Source organism: Elaeis guineensis, chromosome 5, assembly GCF_000442705.2.
Source record: "Elaeis guineensis isolate ETL-2024a chromosome 5, EG11, whole genome shotgun sequence".
NCBI lineage: Eukaryota > Viridiplantae > Streptophyta > Magnoliopsida > Arecales > Arecaceae > Elaeis > Elaeis guineensis.
Window position 1 is genome coordinate 45,121,216 of NC_025997.2, and position 20,775 is coordinate 45,141,990.

General features: G+C 42.1%; 1 protein-coding gene across 2 annotated transcripts in view; it reads right to left on the reverse strand.

Annotated features, from left to right (window-relative positions):
- Positions 1 to 20,775, reverse strand: part of LOC105033279 (ABC transporter C family member 2) — an 83,265-nt gene that overhangs the window by 50,811 nt on the left and 11,679 nt on the right. For both annotated transcript variants that reach the window (XM_010908014.4, XM_010908015.3), the window contains exons 11-13: positions 5,629 to 5,703; positions 3,136 to 3,243; positions 1,766 to 1,900 (exon numbers count right to left, since the gene is read on the reverse strand). In XM_010908014.4, the coding sequence (XP_010906316.1) occupies positions 1,766 to 1,900; positions 3,136 to 3,243; positions 5,629 to 5,703 (318 nt within the window). The remainder of the gene's footprint in view (positions 1 to 1,765; positions 1,901 to 3,135; positions 3,244 to 5,628; positions 5,704 to 20,775) is intronic.

The window sequence follows — 20,775 nt, forward strand, 5'->3', positions numbered from 1 at the left end:
GGTCCATCTCTCACTCCTTTTCTTTCTTTCTTTCTTTTTTCTTCTTTCTTTCCATCTTTTCTTTCTTTTTCTTCTACCTTCCTTTCTTTCTTTCCTTACCTTTTCTTTATATTATCGCTTCCTTTATTTATTTTTTCTTTTTCCTCTTCTTTCTCTTTCCTTTCTTCCTTCTTTCCTTACTTCCTTTTTCTTATCCCTTCCTTTCCTTTCTTTTTCTTCTTTTCCTTTCACTTTTTCCTTTTCCTCATCTTTCCTCCCTTTCTTTCTTTCCTCCTTCTTATTCTCTCCCCCTTGGATGGATTTCGGAGTCGAGATCACATCCCAGGCCCATTTTCTCGTAGAAATGTGATGGGACAGTTGTGACACCCCCCGTCTCATCAGAACTTAAAACCTTGCTTACACGCAATTGTTTATAAAACCCACACTTACACCCAATTAAATTAACGGCATTAGTGAAACTGTTTACCTCATGTGAAAAGTCAAAAATGCTCTTGGGAGGGGAGGATGCACACATTTTCTGTTCTGATGTCCTTGGGTGGTTGTTATGTCATTTAAGGTTATTTTGGCCATTTTTGAATTTTTTTCTGATATGGTATTTGGGTCCCATTTAAGGTGAACAGTTTGACTAACATTCTAAGTTATGGGTAAGCATAGGTTTCTTTAAACAAAGGGATTTAAGTGTAATTGATTCCTAATCTCAAGGGGGTCTTGTAATTTACTCTATGTTTTATTATCTTAATGCTATGGTTTGCTCAAAGTAGTGTAGTTCAGACATAAAATGGTATAGCTTGGAAATACAACATAAAATCATATTACTTGCTTAAAATTAACAATCGATTTTGGTGCCCCAAACTCCATTTTGAAACCAATACCATAGACTGGTGTGTTAATTCGGTGATGAAGACCATTGATCCATCAACAACACAACACTCCCCCCTCCTAAAGAGGAAAAAACTTTATTTCAATTAAGCAGTAATTTATTCTCCAATTTATTCTTTTCTTTTTCTTTTCTTCTTTTCTTCTTTTCTTTGTTTCCTCTTTCTTCTTCTTCTCCTGCATGGATGGGTTTCGGAATATTGTCCCCATCTCAATCCTGTTTTATCAAAGGAATAGAACAAGATGACCAAGACACCTCCAGCCCCACCAAGATTTAAACAATTGCCAAGGATCACCTAAAATGGACTAAACAAGAATGAAAGTGGCTCATATATGTTCCCAAGGTATAGTTAAATTTATCCATTGAAGAAAATATATTTAAAATATTTTGTAAGAGATATTCCAAATAGATACACAAATTTAAGTATGCCTATCTACTCAATGGAACTATTATACTTTTCCATAAAAGACAATATTAAAAAAAAAAATCTTGAAAACATTAAATGGCATTTTGTAAACAAGGGCTTTGGTGCTGGCAAGATGATGATGATGATGGTGCTGAAAACGGGGATCAGTCTTAGTAATGAACTATCAACTTAATGAATTATGTGAGGTATACCCTTTTCGAATTCAAGCTTATACTAAGACAGTAAGTATTTTAAGGTCTAGTTCTAGAAAGGTAGTAGAACCTAAAGTACTTGGTTTGATGATGGGCAGGAATCAAGTAAGAATTCAGAAGAAATGACCAAACCATGCCTGACAACAACCCTACAAGATTGACACCACCTCTTTCCTTTACATCAGCACAATGTTTAAAGGCAAGAAGATATATGAGATTAATGAACAAAAAACAGCATAAAGAAAATGAAATCACTAAATAGAGAATTACCTGTAAGGGGAACATGAGAACCAGCATTAATGAGCCAACAAGTGATGCAACACCTAGCTGTTTGTACAGCAGAACAAGAGCTATGGTAATACGAAAAGGAGCTGACCATACATTGTGAAGCTGTTGGCAAACTTGCTGCACAAAGAGAATGACAAAGTAAAATATCAATTGTGCATTTAAGTATATGCCTCGACATAAAATCATAGTGTAGACCAATAGTTTATTATGTGTCTCATAGATTCTAGAATAGCATTAACATCATATTGAGGGGTCCACGATCACAAATACTAATAAAGTTGATTATTTATGGAAAATACTACGAAAACTAAAAGTGAATTATATATAATAGTGGCCACCTAGCGCCTAGGTGCTTAATTCAGCTGGGCTGCCAAGGCCAAGCCCACTCAAACCTTGTTCCTTTAAGATTACTTTTTCCACCTTCTTTCCCTATTTAAACCCCCATATTGAAAATGAAAGAGGGCATTGAAGCTACTACCAACCTTATAGCAACTAGCGGGCTTATCAACAACTATAGATAGGTCAATCAACAGCCTTGACCAGCAACAATGGTTATAGTGGCCAACACTAGTGCCAAGTTTGTGCATATTTTTTCCTTCTTCGTTAGATCAATCTTTATCTTCTTCTTCTCTTTCTACTTTTCTTTCCCTTTTTCTTCTACTCCTATCCATTCTTCATCTGACCATCCTTTTCCTTTGTCCAATAATATTTTCCTCTTGTTCTGCTTGCTCATCATCCTTGATGGTAATTGGTTGTGGTCTTGCATCCCGCTAGCTACTACTTCCTACCCTCCTCTTGCTTCTTGCTCGGTCTTGCAACCTGTTGTTGCTGTAGAGGTAGCAATATTGTTGCTACTCTCTTCTTGTGGATTTTGGTCTTTGAACTTTTTAAGCATGAAACATAGGTTTTATGATGCCAATATTGGTGAAACAAGATTATATAGATGATACATTTACTTGCTTATTGATGCATATGGTTGTAAATGCTTCAAGGCCTTTCTCCCTTAAGTGGCGACCTAAGCGCCTAGGTGCCTGCCTAGGCCATAATAGGGGGTCCACTGCTTGGCCTCGCCTAGGTAATTTGACAACCTTGGCCCAGGCAAATATGTTAGATATGGTGGTCCTTGTTAACCTATATTATAGCAAATCATGCTGATCAGTTGCATATATTGTATGCTATAAATCTTCAAGACTGATATGCACCTTACTCATGATATAGCAAATAACTAAACTTAGGAAAGGGGTGAGAAGTCATGCATCGCTGGTCAAACATTTATTCATGAGTAGCTAATATGGAATAAGATAAAACATTTGATTTATGCATAAGTATTTGGGAGTAAAGTGGGAAAATGCCTGAAGTGTTTCTGCATCAGTTGTCATCAAATTTGTTATCTTCCCTGATGCAAATTTCCTGCGACCCTCATGTGATAGTCTCAGTGACTTGCGAAACACAGCTGCAACCTGCAACAAAGATGAATTTACCATGTAAATCAATAATAGCAATCACAGGTTACATCCACAGGATTCATAAAAGGGGTTAAATGGAACTCAATGATTTATTTATTACTTGCATTAATTTATATCTGCTTAAAGCATCCAAGACTTCTTAATCAACATGGTACAAGTGATAAACCAAAGGATTTGACAAACCAAAAGGAGAAGGGGAAGAATCATTATTTGAGCAGCAATCTGCACACTAGCACATGACCACTTTTTTAACTTCCATGCTCACCATTCAAGTAATGATCAATGAAGGGAACAAGATGTAATCAAGAGAAAACACATTATCTATAAATTCAGTCAAAAAAAAATAAGGAGTTTAAGTGACACTATGACTATAAATTAAGAAGTTGGGCATATATCAGTGTGAAAGAAGGTTTGCTGCACATTTGATGTTTTAGATCAATTTATGAGGCTATAGGAAGGGCTAGCATCTTCCTACAGGGATACCTTTTCATAGTTTTATTGAGAATACAGATTTTCAAAAGCATGGTGTGAGGCCAAATTCAGTAGTAAAGAAAATCTAAATAACATTTGAATCAAAATTTGTTAAAATATTGATTTTTCTTTCTTCAAGTAATATAATTCAGGATTTCTTGCATCTATATCCTTAATGCAATATTATTATGCCACCTCACAACAAATGATGATGTCTTCATAATTGTATAGTCAATGCATCTTTCTCGCACCAAAAACTTATAAATAATCCACCTTGACTTTTGAAAGTGAGTGTTTTCCAAATAAAGTGAAGTTTGATGCTGTATGGAACATATATATCTATCATGTCCTTCATTTTCATGGAAATTTTCATGCTTTGCACAGGTGGGTTGGGAATTATAGATTTTAGGTATGACGTCAATCAATGCACTACATGTCATGCTGTCATACACTTATGGCACAAATTTTTTGTAACATTAAAATGAACACACACCAAGACAGGCACCTCAAGTCTTGATTTCAAAACAGTGTAGGGTGACTTGGACAAAATAGAGATAGAGATAAGCTCTTAAAATGTTATGGGATCTTCACATTCCAATAAAGAAAAATTGCACTAATGTAACCGTATGACAAGACATGTCATGATCTTATCTGTTGGATAGCAAAGAGCAAAAAGGTGCATATGGGAGGGGAAGAAAACATATCTTCATATCTTTGCGAGTGCACAAAGTCTTCTAACAGCAAATGAGGTCAGGAAACTTTAAAAAAAAAAAATCTAGAGACTAGAACATGAGAACAAAACAGAGATACACGTTCAAATATTAGTTGTGGTGATACTTTAATCATTTTTAATATTTAGAATACAAAGAAATCTCATACACTCTATCAAGCTGTAACAAATTATCAAAGAGTTGGATTCAATTATTTCCTGACATAATCTAAGTATGGAAATGCAGTAGAATGGCACTAATATAATATCCTGTGTATATAGAATTGTTAGCAAACTTGGATCCTTGTTCTACATGGATAACTTATTCTCATACTACCTGCTGATCTAATATTAGCTATTTCCAAAAAAGACATTTTGCTTCTAAATGATTACTCAGAGTTGGAGGAGTTTGACAATGTAGTCTTTCTTGGCGGACAAGTAAATCCTGAAGCCACTTCAGAAAAAGTAGGTTAACCGTACGTGCACATATTGGGGAGCCAATGGAATTGGAAGGTAATGCACTGGATTTCATTAATTCTCCTATAAAAGGATTTAAGAGTTGCAAGCAATGAGAACCTAATTCTAGCATGGTATAACCAAGATCTTCCACTTTTCCTGGTTCTTTTTTATAGGATCAATGTAGGCAAATGCCTCTGCTAGCATCAGTCAGTTGATGCAGATAAGAAATGCTTGAAGCATAAAACTTCATTGAAGTCCCCAAGAATGTTTAATATCCCATCATCTGTATTCAATTGTGGCTATAAAAACTCTGCTGAAGTTCATCACCACGCATCTGTCTTCTATATGGATCAGTAGGTGAATTATAGTTTAAATGTGTATCATAATGCTTGTCTGGTATAGTATGAAGTGTAGTAAGCCTCTTCCATTTCGAACAATGTCAATTTGCTGCTTCAGCAGCAACCAAGTGAATTACCTGCTCTTTTACTATTATCACTGCTGACAAAAAATTAAACTCTTCTTTGTGACTTCAGAAAACATGATGTTACAGTAGGATTATGAACAAAGATTGCATCAGATAGGCAATGAGTAAGAGAAGAAGATTCCTCTGATTATTACAATAAATTGAATGAGGCTTTGCTTTTATCATGACAAAACACTAAAGCAATGAGCTAACTAATGTACTTGATGTCTTAAAATATAATTATAGACAGAAAAATACTACGAAACCAAAAACATACCAAGGTAGACCTCAGTCTGAAGCCAACACGCATAACATTCTGAAAGTACTGTGCTTCAACTAGCACTCCCAATGCCTGATCAGCAAAATTTTAGTCAGAAAAAAAACCCTAACTTCAAAAAATTCTACAATATGTCTGCAAAATTGAAGACATCTGAAGCTTAAAATAAGTATAACAACCAAGTACAGTTCATCTCAACTGCAATATCAGCATCCCAAGTGCTTCAAAAATATTGGAAAAGGATTGTTGGCCCTCAGCATATGATAAGTGTTACAGATTTACATTATCACAGCACTATTTCCTGAAACCTAGTGTATACATTTGGCTAAAATAATCCCTAAATGTGATGAAACAACTGTGGCAATTTGAAATTTAGGTTCAAAAGCAGGACTGGTAATTTGATAGCAAAAATCTCTTCTCGTGCAACTTACTTTATAAACACTATCTATATTTGCATAATGATATGTTATATTTGCAAGAGAAAAACCCAGCAAGAGTACTGAGATCACTCTGTAGATGAAGAAAAAAGGGAGGGGATTATCAGATGAAGCACCTGGATGTCTACTTCACCTCCACAATTTTTTGTATTAAACATCACAATTTTGCTTTTATCTATTTCAAGTTCCCATGGCATTAAAATGCTGAATTGCTAGTCCCTACCATGAGGCAATTTAGCTTGATGCTATTTTTTTCCTGTTTTTCACTATCACATTTGCTGGTAGCTAAAACAGTTTGATGGTTTGATCCAAGATTTCAAAAACCGGTATCGAGGCCCATACCGATTTCTGATCGATAGGTACGGTACTATATCATATCGTACTGACAATAAAAAAATTCAAAAAAATTCTATCCAACGGCCAAAAAAAAAAGAAAGAAAATCAAGCCGAACCGAACGAACCAATATCGTACCGCATCGTACCGGATCAAACAGCCCGGTATCAGATGGTTCGGGCCGATACCGAACCGACCGGTTCGATCCGGTTCAGATCATTTTTCAAAAAATCGATTTACACCAAACGAGTTCCCCATCGGAATAGTACGGTACAGGGTGTACCATCCGATTCGGATTGGTACGGACTACCATGATTTGATCCAAGGTTTGCTAAACCAATACTGAAGGTTGTACCAGTCAGTAACTGGTTCAGTATGGTATATGTCCATATCATATCATGCCGAGATGTACCTATTGGGATAAGTCAATCAACCCCCGATTCAGGTCAACCAACTACCAACTTCGACTCAACAACAGCCGACCGACCGGACATACAACTCCAACTCTACATCAGCTGAATATGCAGTTCCGACTCTTCATCGACCAACTGAGCGAACCGCACCGACCTATTGCCAGTTGACCGACTAATGATTCGACTACTACTGATCGATAGCGGACGACTTAGATCATCGGCATAATAGAACCACTAGCCGACGGTTGCTTATGGATTCTACTGACATATGGTCAGCTAATCTGCTCAACATACCATAACCGTCACGAATAGTTACCGGCCGCATATCACGGCGTGATCAGTGGGAATTAACGATTCACTACACGATTATGGTCTGATGATTTAGCACCATAAAACACGGGACCACGTCTGACGGTTATGAAAACCTCATCTATAAAAGGGGGTAAGAGAAACAAGGCTAGTAGTAAGCCAACTCAGGACCAAAACTCTGATATTGCTTACATTCAACTCCTATCCACCAACTTTCCTCTCTAACTTAGGCATTGGAGGGTCCCTGTCGGACACAAATCCAATCTGCATGGACGTTGTTTTGCAGGTATTCGTTCCCGACGACAGACGACGGGGAGTTGGCCGCAACAGATTGGCGCGTCGGGAAGGGGGCAGCAATCGTATTCACTATGACGAAAATCAGGGCCCAGCATTCTACTACAACCGGGTCGACGAGACACTCTTCCCATCGAGAAGAGGTTCCTCTTCCTCCTCCAATAACAGAGCCTAGTTCTTCACGTCCTGTGATCACCACGGACGTCCAGATCGCTGCACTCGTGCAGCAGATGAATGTCCTCACGAAAGCAGTCAAAAACCTCCAACAGCAACAAACCCAGCAGCAACAACCATCGGTGGAGCAACCGGTGGCACAATCGGTGCCGTCTAGGCACAGCCGCCATCATCCACGGCGATCAACGTCTCCTTCTCCGGAACGACTATCTCGGCTTCTCCGCCGAGACGAACAACGACATTCTCGGCACTCTCAACGTGCCACTCATCATTCCCGACGTTCCCCCTCTCCTTCCCATCTCAATAGTATTAGGAAGGGGAAACGACCGCGAACGCCCTTCGTGTCTCCTTCAAACTCATCGCGTGGTTCTACCCTCGGAGTTTTCCAACGGCGATTCGATGGTTATGAACTTAAATTTCAGAAGATCAATCGCCAACTCGCTCAGCTTCAAGTGGAAGGTCGGAAGTCCTCCAACGACTACGACTTCCACACCGCCCAGCCGCTTTCTCGACACGTCTTGGACCAACCGAACCCATCTCGGTTCAAGATGCCTCAGGTGGAGCCATACGACGGATCCACCGATTCGATCGACCATCTTGAGAGCTACAAGGCTCTCATGACGATTCAGGGGACGACCGACGCCTTCTTATGCATCAACTTTCCAGTAACTCTTCGGAAAGTTGCTCGAGCCTGATACTCCGGGCTTCAGTCAGGAAGCATATATTCTTTCGAGCAGCTAAAATATTTTTTCGTGACTCACTTCAGCACCAGTCAAAGGCCGCCACGAACTTCTAATAGTCTCTTCTCGATTAAGCAGCGAGAGACTGAAATACTTCGAGATTTCGTGGCTCGTTTTAATGCGGCCACGCTTGAGGTCAAAGACCTCAATGAAAACATGACTATCTCGATCATGAAAAGAGGTCTAAGGGGATCTCGATTCACATATTCTTTGGATAAAACTCTCCATTGGACTTATGTCGAACTTCTGAAGCGTGCATACAAATATATGCGCGCAGACAAAGGAGCTTCTGACCGGCGCCAGACAAAAGGCAAAAGTCAGAAGAAGAAGAAACAGAAGAAAGGAGCTCCGGTCGAATCAAGTCGGCCACTGTCCAATAAGTGAGCTTCACCCCGACGACGGAGTCCAAGGCCGGGTTACGACAGGTATAACTACTATACTCCTCTTTCCGCTCCTCATGCACAGATCCTTATAAAGATCGAAGGAGCGGAATATCTACGACACCCCCCACCGATAAAAGCATTACCGAGAAGCCACGACCGGAGGAAGTATTATCGGTTCCATCGTGATCACGATCATGATACCGAACAATGCATCTAGCTCAGAGATGAAATAGAAGTCCTGATTCGACGAGGCTACCTCGAGAAATACTGAAGAAATCCGCCGACTCAACCTCCTGTTGATCGACGACATCAACTGCAAATCGAGGAAGCTGTAAATAATCAACCGATTGCAGGGGTGATCAACATGATCTCCGGACGACTGGATGGGAGGGGCAACTTCTCAAGATGAGTCGACAAAGCGACGACGACTCGACAATGTAATAACTTTTTCGAAAGAAGATGTTCGAAAAATTTGGACTCCCCATGATGATGCTGTTGTTGTTTCGACAACAATAGCGAACTATGATGTAAAAAGAATCCTTGTAGATAATGGAAGTTCAACTGATATTTTGTTTTATTCGACTTTCTCCCGAATGCGACTGCCGACTGACCGACTCAGAAGAGTCTCGACGCCACTGATCGGCTTCACAGGAGATGCTGTCATAGTAGAGAAAGAAATTTCTCTCCCCTTAACTGCTGGGACCAAACCATAACGGAGTACTATTTTCATAATGTTCACGGTGGTTCGAGTATCTTCGGCTTATAATGCCATAATCGGACAACCTGGGCTTAATGCTCTGAGAGCAATGATTTCGACATACCATTTGTTAATCCGATTTTCGATAAGATATAGAGTCGGAGAGATGTGTAGAGATCAACAACTCGCCCGACGTTGCTTCCTTGTCTCCACCCAAAATAATAAACCTGAAGACTCTTTGCCTGTTGACAAATTGGATCAAAGAAAAAATTAGGAGAAAGGTGAACCAATTGAACAGCTGATTTCCATCCCGTTAAAAGAAGATCCCGAGAAAACGATCCGAATTGTATCACAATTACCCGACTCAGAGCGGCAACAACTAATAAAATTGCTCAGAGCCAACGCCAGCATTTTTGCTTGGTCGGCTACCGACATGCCTGAGATTCCTTCAGAAATAATAACTCACCGACTTAACATCAACCCAAATGTTAAGCCGGTGAGACAGAAGAAGCGACCTTTTGCTCCTGAAAGACAAAAGGTCATTGATGAAGAAGTCGAAAAACTCCTCGCAACAGGCTTCATCAGAAAAGCTACATATCCCGACTGGCTTGCCAATATGGTAATCAAAGTATGCTGAACCAGTACCGCTGGCCGTTTCAGCCGACCGACGGTACGGTTCGATATGATTTCATACCGTACAGAACCGACGATCCAAACCGAAAGAAAAAAAGAGAGAAATAGAGAGAGAGAAAGAGGAAGAAAAAAAGAGAGAGAGGAAAGAGCCGGTGGGGCCGACGGACGGCCTCCGACTGACCGCCGTAGCCGTCGGAGGGCACAGTCCACGCGCGCGGCGCCACAGGCGTGAAACAGGGGCATCGCCCCTGTTTCGCAATTTTTTTTAAAAAACATGGTTTTAAGTGAATTCGGCAAACAATTTGCCAGCTTCACATTTTTATTTTTTTTTTTTTTAAATTCTTAAATCAGTAACCCAGTTGCTGACTTCATAAGTTTAAAACAAAAAAAAAAAAATCGAAACAGACATCGTCTGTTTCGAAAAAGAAGGGGGGCCTCCGTCCGCTCGATCGCCCTCAGGCCGTCGGGTCGGCTCGCCGACCATCGGGAGCCTCGCAACGGAGGCACCGTCCGATAGGTTCCCCGCCCCCTTTCGAGCGCTCTCTCTTTCTTTTTTGCTCTCTTGAAAGCCCTATCGGGCGATACGAGACTCGGAAGCCCTCCGACGGCCGCAGCCGGCCTCCGACGGCTCCCACCTCCCTCCCTCCCCTCTCTCTCTTTCTCACTTTCCGTTCTTTTTTCTTCGATACTGCCGGTGTACCGATTTTATTGACCAAATCATGCCAGTTCCCCGTTGGTCCGGTACGAGATGGGGTGTACCGATCGGTTCGGCACGGTATGGCAAACTTTGATGGTAATAGTAAGAAAAGCCAATGGAAAGTGGAGGATCTACATCGATTATACTGATCTGAATGTATCTTGTCCGACGGACAGCTTCCCATTGCCAAAGATTGACTAATTGGTTGATGCGACTTCTAGCCACCGACTTCTGAGTTTCATGAATGCCTTCGCTGGATATAATCAAATTCGCATGGCACCAGAAGATGAAGAGCACACGGCTTTTATGACTGATAAAGGCATATACTGCTACAAAATAATGCCTTTCGATCTGAAAAATACCGACGCTACCTATCAATGGCTCGTCAACAAGATCTTCAAGACACAGATCGAACGAAACATGAAAGTATATGTGGACGACATGCTGGTGAAGAGTCCTCAAACTTCAGATCATGTTCGGGACCTGGAGGAAGCTTTCGACACACTCTGACGACATCAGATGAAATTAAACCCGACTAAGTGTACATTTGAGGTAACCTTCAAAAAATTTCTCGGATTTCTTGTTTCACAATGAGAAATCGAGGCTAATTCCGAAAAAATCAAAGCCATTATCAACATGAAGCACCCGAGTTCAAAGAAAAAGATACAGCAACTCAACGGAAGAATTATCACACTCAGCCGATTTATTTCTATGTCGGCCAAGAGATGCTTGCCATTCTTTAAAACTTTGCGGCAGATGAAGAATTTCTCATGATTGGATGAATGCCAACAATCCTTCGAAGACATAAAACAATACTTGGCTTCTCCATCTCTGCTCACAAAATCAAGAATCGAAGAGACATTGTACCTCTACTTGGCAACTTCAGCAGAAGCAATTAGTTCGATGCTCGTCCAGAAGGATGAGAACCGAATCCATCGACCAATCTACTATACCAGTAAAGTACTTGACAATACCAAAGTCTGATACTTAAGGGCGGAAAAAATGATATACACCCTAATCATATCGACACAACAACTTCGTCCGTATTTTCAAGCCTATCCGATTGTAGTTCTGACAAATCAGCCGCTGAAGGCAATCCTACATCGACCTGACATGTCAAGTCGAATGGCAAAGTGAGCAGTGAAGCTTGGTGAGTTCGATATTCAATATCACCCACGATCGTCCATGAAGGTGCAAGTCCTAACCGATTTTGTCGCCGAATGTACTATATTCGACAATAAGCCAGAAGATACAGATGACAACACAATAAAAAAAACTACGACTACCAAACCCGACTTAAAGTCGACCTGGGTGCTGCACATTGATGGGGCATCTAATGTGCAAGGTAGTGGAGCTGGCCTCATACTCACGAATTCCGAAGGGGTAGTCACCGAGTACGCCCTCCGGTTCAACTTTAAAATCTCAAATAATCAAAGCCGAATATGAAGCACTTTTGGCCGGCTTGAAGATAGCCAAGGAGCTTGAGATTTACAGTTTGAAGGTCTTCACCGACTCACAACGGATCGCTGGACAGGTCAAAGGTAAATTTGAGGCCCGCGACCCCATTATGATGAAGTACCTTCAAAAGGTGAAAGATTTTACGGCAAGCTTGAAATATTTCGAGATCTTTCACATTTTTATAATCGAAAATGCTCGAGCCGACATACTTTCACGACTGACTACTACTGCTTTCAACTCGTTGGATCGGATATTTGTTGAATGCCTCGAACAGCCGAGTATTGATAAAGTCGAGGAGGTATTGCAACTCACTATCGAACCAAGCTGGATGGATCCGATCGTTCAATACCTGACCGATGGGACCCTTACTGCAGACTCCTCAGAGGCTAAACGACTCCGATGGACGGCCTCTCAATATGTAATAATGAATAGTTATCTTTACAAAAAGTCGTTCTCTCTCCCCTTGCTGAAGTGTTTAGGACCTACAGATGCCGACTATGCACTTAGAGAAGTGCATGAAGGGATTTGCGGAAATCAATTGGGGGGCAAGTCTCTAACTTATAAAGTTCTGTGACAAGGATATTATTGGCCCACCATGAAAAAAGACGCAGCTGAACTCGTCCAAAGGTGTGAATCATGTCAAAAGTATGCAAATATACAACATCAACCGACTAGTCAGCTGACGTCGATTATAGCACCATGGCCCTTCGTACAATAAGGGATTGACATACTTGGTCATTTTCCTCCGGCATCTGATCAGAGAAAATTCATAGTGATAGCCATCGACTATTTTACCAAATGGATAAAAGCCGAACTTCTGGTGCAAATCACTGAAAGCAAGATGGAAGACTTCATTCAGAAATTCATCATTTACAGATTCGGTTTGTCACACATCATCATCATCAACAATGATCGAAATTTGACAACCAAAATTTCAGACAGTTTTGTGCGAAGTTTCATATTACGCACAAACTCACGTTGGTCAGCCATCCACAGTCAAATGGTGAGGTGGAAGTAACCAACCGGACAATCCTACACGGGCTAAAAACCCGACTGAATGAAGTCAAAGACCTCTAGTAAACGAATTATATCCGATCTTATGGGCGTATCAAACGACTCCCCGCATACCGACTGGGGAATCCCCCTTCAACCTAACTTATGGGACAGAAGCAATGATACCACTTGAGATTGGATTACCATCAACAAGAGTGGAGGCAATATAGTGAGCCAAGCAACTCCAAATGTCGGAGAGCCAACTTAGATCTCCTTCCAGAACTCCGACAGCAAGCTCAGGTTCGGATGGCTGCATATCGACAAAGGATAGCCCGATATTACAATGCCAAAGTCAAGCCGAAGATCTTTCGACCAGGAGATTTGGTCTTAAGAAAAGCAGAAGTCACAAAACCCTTGGATCAAGAAAAATTATCTCTGAACTGGGAAGGACCTTACAAAATATCCGAAACTCTTAGATCGGGCGCATATCGGCTAGAAACTCTCGAAGAGTCGGCGATTCTCCGAACATAGAATTCCGACAATCTGAAGATGTATTATCAATAAAGTCGTCGATATGTACATTATTTAAAATACAATCAGAATTTCAGAATCGCAAGCCTTTGACAAGTTTTATCAAATACTGGCTATATGTCAGCTTCCATTGCCAAAGCCAAACTATCTACTATACTTTGACACAATTTATCTCAGCCTCCACTATAAAAATCGAAGAATCAACTGCTTCGGTGACGACTGTATTTCGATTGTCATGCAAAAACCGACATACCGAATGCAATCTCAACCGACATCGACTATACAGACTTTCATCGCAAAAGCCGAATCATCGATTATACTTCGATTCTCAATGTTGGCTCTCCATTGTAAAAGCTGACTATCGTCGAAAGACTAATATACCAACTTAGTCCTAACTAAGCAGAACGAAAAATGCCAAAACGACCAAGTCGGATTGGAATTATACCGGCTAGGCTACGACTAGTCGAGGGATATTCGGCTTGCCACCGATTATCAGATAATTCGACGTACAAGCCCGACCAAATGTCGGGCACGGGATATTCGACCTATAATCGTTATCCTAATTTCTATTAAGTACGTCAAAATGACTATGCGACTGATGGACATTCTACAAGTCCTATCGAATGATCGGGTCACCGATTAATGTTCGGTGGTTATTCTAAATTGCAAGCATTATGAACAAGTAAAACAAGAGCCTAAACTTAGAAGGAGAATACTTTCATTCACTGTCAAAAAAGGAGTTACAAAATTGGACCGAAGTCCGACTACAAATATCAAATTACAGGAAAAAAAAGAATACACCGACTAAGCTTCATTATCGTTCCTATTCCTTTGCTCGGGTGTAGCATCGTCGACTTGAACGATTTCAGGCCCAGTCGGTGCTTCTTCTTGAGTCGGAGCAGCTTCTTCTTCAGCAACTCCGTCTTCCAAACTTGGAGGGACGATGCTGCTCAAGTCGAGGCTCGGATATAATTTTTCGACCGCATCTCGACCGTCTTCATACCCGACACAGTACGAAGCGAAGCTATTCTCGAGGATCTCTTCTCTGTATTCTTCCGAACCTCGAAAATCCTCGACTGCCCGACCCAGTGCTTCTCTTGCCAACTCCGCTTCCGTCTTGGCCAAATCAACATCGGCTCGAGCAGAGGACAATTCTTCTTCAGCCAGTGCCAACCTTTCCAGGCTGGCCCGATGACGTCCATGTTCGGCTTCGAGTTCTTTGATGCATCTGTTTCGCTCTCGTCGAAACCGACGGATAGAATGCTTCTTGCTCTTGACCTGTGACTCAAGAGCCGAAATAGCCCCATGAGCCGACTTAAGTTCGACCCCCGAGGATGCCAAGTCGTCAGTTAGTCGGAAAACCTTCTCCTGAAGTTTGGCTTCCCGCTCTACCGTCGACTTAAGTTGTTCAAGTGCAGCCGCTTTCTCAGCATCGACGGCTACCACCTTATTCTTCCACCCACTACGGATGTCGACGAACTTCGTGTAGCCGGCCTCCAGATCAGACATATCGTGGATCAACTGCAGATAGAGGATAAGTCGGGTTAAAAAAAAATTACCAAAGAGACTTACCCCGATGATTGTTGGATAAAAGGACGAAAATATCTCGACCACCGATCGTTTCCTCCGACGCTCCCGATCAGCCGGAAGAAGAGTCGCCTGGCACAGTCGCTTGGCCAATACATAATTAACCAGAATCGATTCATCGACAGGCACTTAAAGGTCGAAGTGCACCGCATAGCCCTCCGATGCCGCATCATCCACCGACGCCACCAGAGCTTTCCCTCGGTCTGTTGTCGACAGCCCCATGTTTGAAAGCGAGGAGAAGCTTGAGCTTGACTGCACCCCAACTGAAGAAGCAACTGGCACAACCACAAATTGTTTGGGCTCTCTTGCCTCGGTCCGAACCTCCTCAGGTGGTGGGACTATCGATGTTTTGGTAGTTTTCCTCGCCGCCCTTTCCTCGGACGATGCAGTAGAGAGCACTGTCGAAGCTGACAGTGCCAAGATTGGTTCGGAAATCGATGACGATGGGGCATCGGGTTCCACGACCGACATTGAAATGCCGACTGGAGCTGGTGCTTGATGCCTCTTTGACGGTCGCGAAGGCCCGACCTCAGATGCTGTCCTCTTCTTGGCAGCGTGCTGACGAATGTCGGCATTCGACACTCGCACCCTCTGCTGCATGGTTGCAATTACAACAGAGATCAGTACAATTCAGCAAGTAAAAGGAAAGTCAGAAATAACCGACCAATTATACTATACCTAAATGAGGAACCGAACTAAGGCCGGTGTCATAAAAGGCCTGTTCGGTTACAAGATCTTTCTGTTTCGGGACTAACATGTCTTTCAGCCGGTGAAAGTCCTCCTGGTCGTTGATCTCTACTCGACTGTTGTCGTTGGGACCGATTCGTGAATCGCCCCAACGAGAAGGAAAACCCCAAGGAAGAGAAGAAGCAAAGAAAAACTGGTTCTTCCATCCATGAATGGACGATGGAAGACCAATAATAAAAGAAAGACCTTTTCGGGAGTTGAAAAACCACCACCCTCGGACCTTCGGATGAGGTCGGAGGACGAAAAAAGCTCGAAAAAGAGAAGGGCGGGGCATGGTCGGTAACATCCGACACAATAAACCAAAGCTAATTATCAGTCGGACCGAGTTCGGTGCCAGCTGAACCGAGCAAAGTCCGTAATAATCCAAAATATTCCGAACAAATTTCGAAATCGAAAATCAAAAATCCATCCGAAGATCTTCGTCGTAGAAGGCCACTTGGCCCAAAGGTGAGTTATTCACCCGTCTATCGGCCCTAGGGACGAAAAATTGAAACTGCTCCGGGATACAAAACTACTCTCGGAGCCATTCAACGTTCGGTTTCGAAAGTGAAGAGGCCTCCACATCCGGACTCGACTGGGATTCATCAGTCGAATTCTCCGACCAATCTTTCCGAGAAGGAAAAGCCCTAGCCATGAGAACAACTCTGAAGAAGACAGAGACTTTAGAAGAAAGAACTCAAAATAAAGTCAAAATTGACCTGAAAGTTGGGAACGATAACCTTGGGCGTTGGGGCAACAATCTGACAAAGTCCCAGCACCAAAAATAGTGAAGAGTGAAAATTTGGCTAAGAGTGACCCTATATATAGGATCCCTCAACGGTCGAGATGAAGGCAGTCAAATCGAAGATCTACCAGATGACGACACATGACAACATCTGGACCGATCATTGATCGGATGGTTCGACGCACCTGCCCCAGATTGAGCCACGTCACCTCTATCCACGTAAATAATTCCGACCCAATAATATTCGAACACGTTGAACAAATCTACTTGTCAGAATCATATCATCAGATGCCGAATCGACTTTCCGAAACGATGTCTGACACTGACAACTGATATCAAATCGTCCGATCAATGTGACAGACGACTGTACCTGCCAATACGATAAAATAGCCAATCATCCGTATCTCGAAGAAAACAGCATCAAAATCAGGATTCGATGTGACAAAAAATAACTCTCTTCGTCCAACGTGACAAACTGTGGTAATATACACGTCGACTCACCTTGGACTTGGGAGTGGGGGGCAACTGTTAGGATAAGTCAATCAACCCCCGACTCAGGTCAACCGACTACCGACTTCGACTCAACAACAGCTGACCGACCGGACATACAACTCCGACTCTACATCAGCTGAATATACGGTTCCAACTCTTTATCGACCAACTAAGCGAACTGCACCAACCTATTGCCGGCTGACCGACTAATTATTCGACAATTATCGATCGACAGCGGATGACTTAGACCATCGACATAACAGAACTACTAGCCGATGGTTGCTCATGAATTTTACCGACATATGGTCGGTTCTACCGACATATGATCGGCTAATTTGCTTAACATACCATAACCGTCACGAACGGTTATCGACCGCATATCACGGCACGATCAGTGAGAATTAACGATTCACTATGCGATTATGACCCGATAATTTAGCGCCATAAAACACAGGATCACGTCCGACGGTTACGAAAACCTCATCTATAAAAGGGAGTAAGAGAAACAGGACTGGTAAGCCAACTCAGGGTCAAAACTCTGCTATTGCTTACATTCAACTCCTGTTCACCAACTTTCCTCTCTGACTTGAGCATTGGAGGGTCCCCGTCGGATACAAATCCGATCTGCGTGGATGCTATTTTGCAGGTGTTCGTTCTCGACGACAGACGACGGAGAGTTGGCCGCAACAGTACCCAAATAGGGAGATATGGGGAGAGAAAAAAGGAAGAAAAAAAAAGAGGGGGATAGAGAGGGAGGGAGGAGAGAGAAAGGGAGGGACGTGGGAAGAGAGGCAGAGGGGCTTACCTGGATGTTGGTGGGCATCGATGGGCATTGAAGAGGGCCCAATGAGCAACCAAGCAAGCGGAATGAGCAATTGAACGAACAAGAGTAGTGACCGGACAAGCGGAACAAGCGATAGAGCTTTGAAGCTCCGATCATGGCGAATTGGGAGGGAGGAGGGAGGGGAGAGGGGGGGAGAGAGAGAGGAAGAGGGAGAGAAGACCTCGGAGGGCATCGAGAAGGTGGAAGGGGCTTGCAAGGCTTTAAAGGGGCCAAACCGACCTCGCAGCCCAAACAATTCATGTTCTTGACCAGTTCGGTTTGGTATAGCTCAAACAGCCCTATTCAGGTTGAGTCGGCATTCAGCCTTTCTTGGTTTGATCCCTTCTGATTTTAACCATACTGAAATTTGAGAACCTTCTTCCTTCACTTTGGTTGGTGTTAATTTTCATCAAATATATCTGGACATACAACCCATGGGAATGAGTACCTAGGAGGCTTATAAAAGAATCTTCTTGTGCCCTCGATTTTACTACTGCCTTCACAAAAATGAATGCATCATTACTAGCTCGAGATTTAATATGCTTGCTCCTCTCTTTGTTGTTTCTAGATGAAAGACATAATCATTTCAACTTATATCATCAATTTTACACTGTCTATGATTCTTGCAAAGTGCGTGCTATGTGACTAGTGTAATTATTTTTGGTTTAAATGAACACCATTGATTGTGCATTTAATTTGTTCTTCTTATTAGCTTGTCACTTCCTGTTGAACAGTAAGATATCTACAATGCAAAGCATCCACGTCCTTCGTCTCTTTTAAAGAACACCATTGATCTCCAAGAATGACAAGCAATTGAACATTTTCCCTTCTCAACCACAAAAGTCAATCATCCTATAACAGTTTATATCAGCTCATATTACTGCACAGATCGTATTGTAATTGTCTTCATTCTAACATGAGTGCATTTAATCATATTGTTCCTTATGATAATCAGAATGCTTTCAATGCTAGAAATTCAGTTTTTAAAAGCTTAAGCAAATTAAGTTATAATTTTCTATATAGCTCATACACATCTTTAAGAACTCAAGCGACTGCATCCATTAAATATCTACAGGCAAAACATCATTTGTCATTGAACCTATGTGAGTCTTAAGGATTCTTAAAGACACTAATTTGCACGTACTTTTATTCAAGATTTTAAATCCCGTGGGTGGGGCTATCCAGATTTTTTCATAGAACGGGATGCGCCACTGTCCCGCCCATCCCGACACTTGGGCAGAGGATGTCCCAAGACGTTTCGATTGCGGTACTCCGACACTAGCAGGATGACCCTATCCCAACATATAGGATGGTACCTTGTCCTGGTGTCCCACCGGATGCTAAGCTGGGACTCGAATCCTTTTATTATTCATACACTCATACATCGTATGCACATTTATCACTCTTAAACTAAATTGGTGGGATAGAGCTCATTGTAATTGTATTCTTGAAATTCTGCTTGATTGCACCTAAACTTTCAATTAGAATAAGTCAGTCTTAGTGTCATAAAAGTTTATTGTTGACACACGAATAGCTAATTTATATCAAGATTCGCCGAATCATCCCAAACTTGATAGTTTAGGATGTCCTGAACCACATCGACGGCATTCAATTTAGAAAGCTTGTGAAAACGAAGGGTGGGAGGAGGCAAGAGAGGAAGAGAGAGAAAGAAAGGAGAGGAAAAGAGAGGAAAAGGTTGTCGGTGGCCTATCGAAATTGCATAATCTCCACCTGAGTCCAAATAGACAAAGAGAGAGAGAGAGAGAGAGAGAGAAATGGAAGGAGGGGGGCTGCGGGGAGGCCGACGGTGTCCAGAGGGCCAGAATCCCCCCGCATGGCTTCTATTGGTTCGAAACAGAGGCAATAGCCTCTACTTCGATCGGGCTATTTTTTTTTCGATTCACAATGAAGCCGGCAACATTGTTTCAAACCAGTGTAGTTAGAAAAAAAATAGCCCGATCAAAATAAAGGCTATTGCCCCTGTTTTGAACCAATGGAAGCCAGAGGGATTCCGACCCTCCAACAGCCACCACCGGCCTCCCAACAACCCCTCCTTCCGTTTCTCTCCCTCCCTCTCTCTCTTCCTCCATGGTTTGATCATTCGAGGGCCTCCACAGCCCTCCGGTAGCCACCACCACCGTCTCCTCCGGCCTCCCTTTCCTTCCCTCCCTCCCTCCTCTCTCTCTCTTCCTTTCCGATTCTCCCTCTCCCCCACTTTCGTTCCCGTATTGGTTGGGGCCTAGTATGGTCTGGTACGGAGGCAAACCGATCCGTACCGTTGACCGACCGGCACGAGGTCTGGTTCCAAGTCAGTGAACCTTAATTTATATCATAGTAATCTCTTAAATATTTCTAAATTAGAAAGGTAAAAAATGCCATTTCATAGAAATTATACATTCTCTTGAGATTTTATTTTCTGTGAATAGGTTTCCCACATATACAGTAATTTTTAGCAAAATATGAACAATGGTAAAGGTCAAGAAATTTAAAAATACTTAGAAATATTTCAGCAAGCAGTACTACAAGTATGGAAGCAACTGATGTATCATGAGATATGCTGTACTACCTCCTAAATATATGTCTTTCCATTTATCCAGTAAAATTCAATAACATAGTGAAGATATTGAGAGTATAAAAGATTTAAAAAGCACATGGAAGAAGAGATTAGAAATGACATAAAC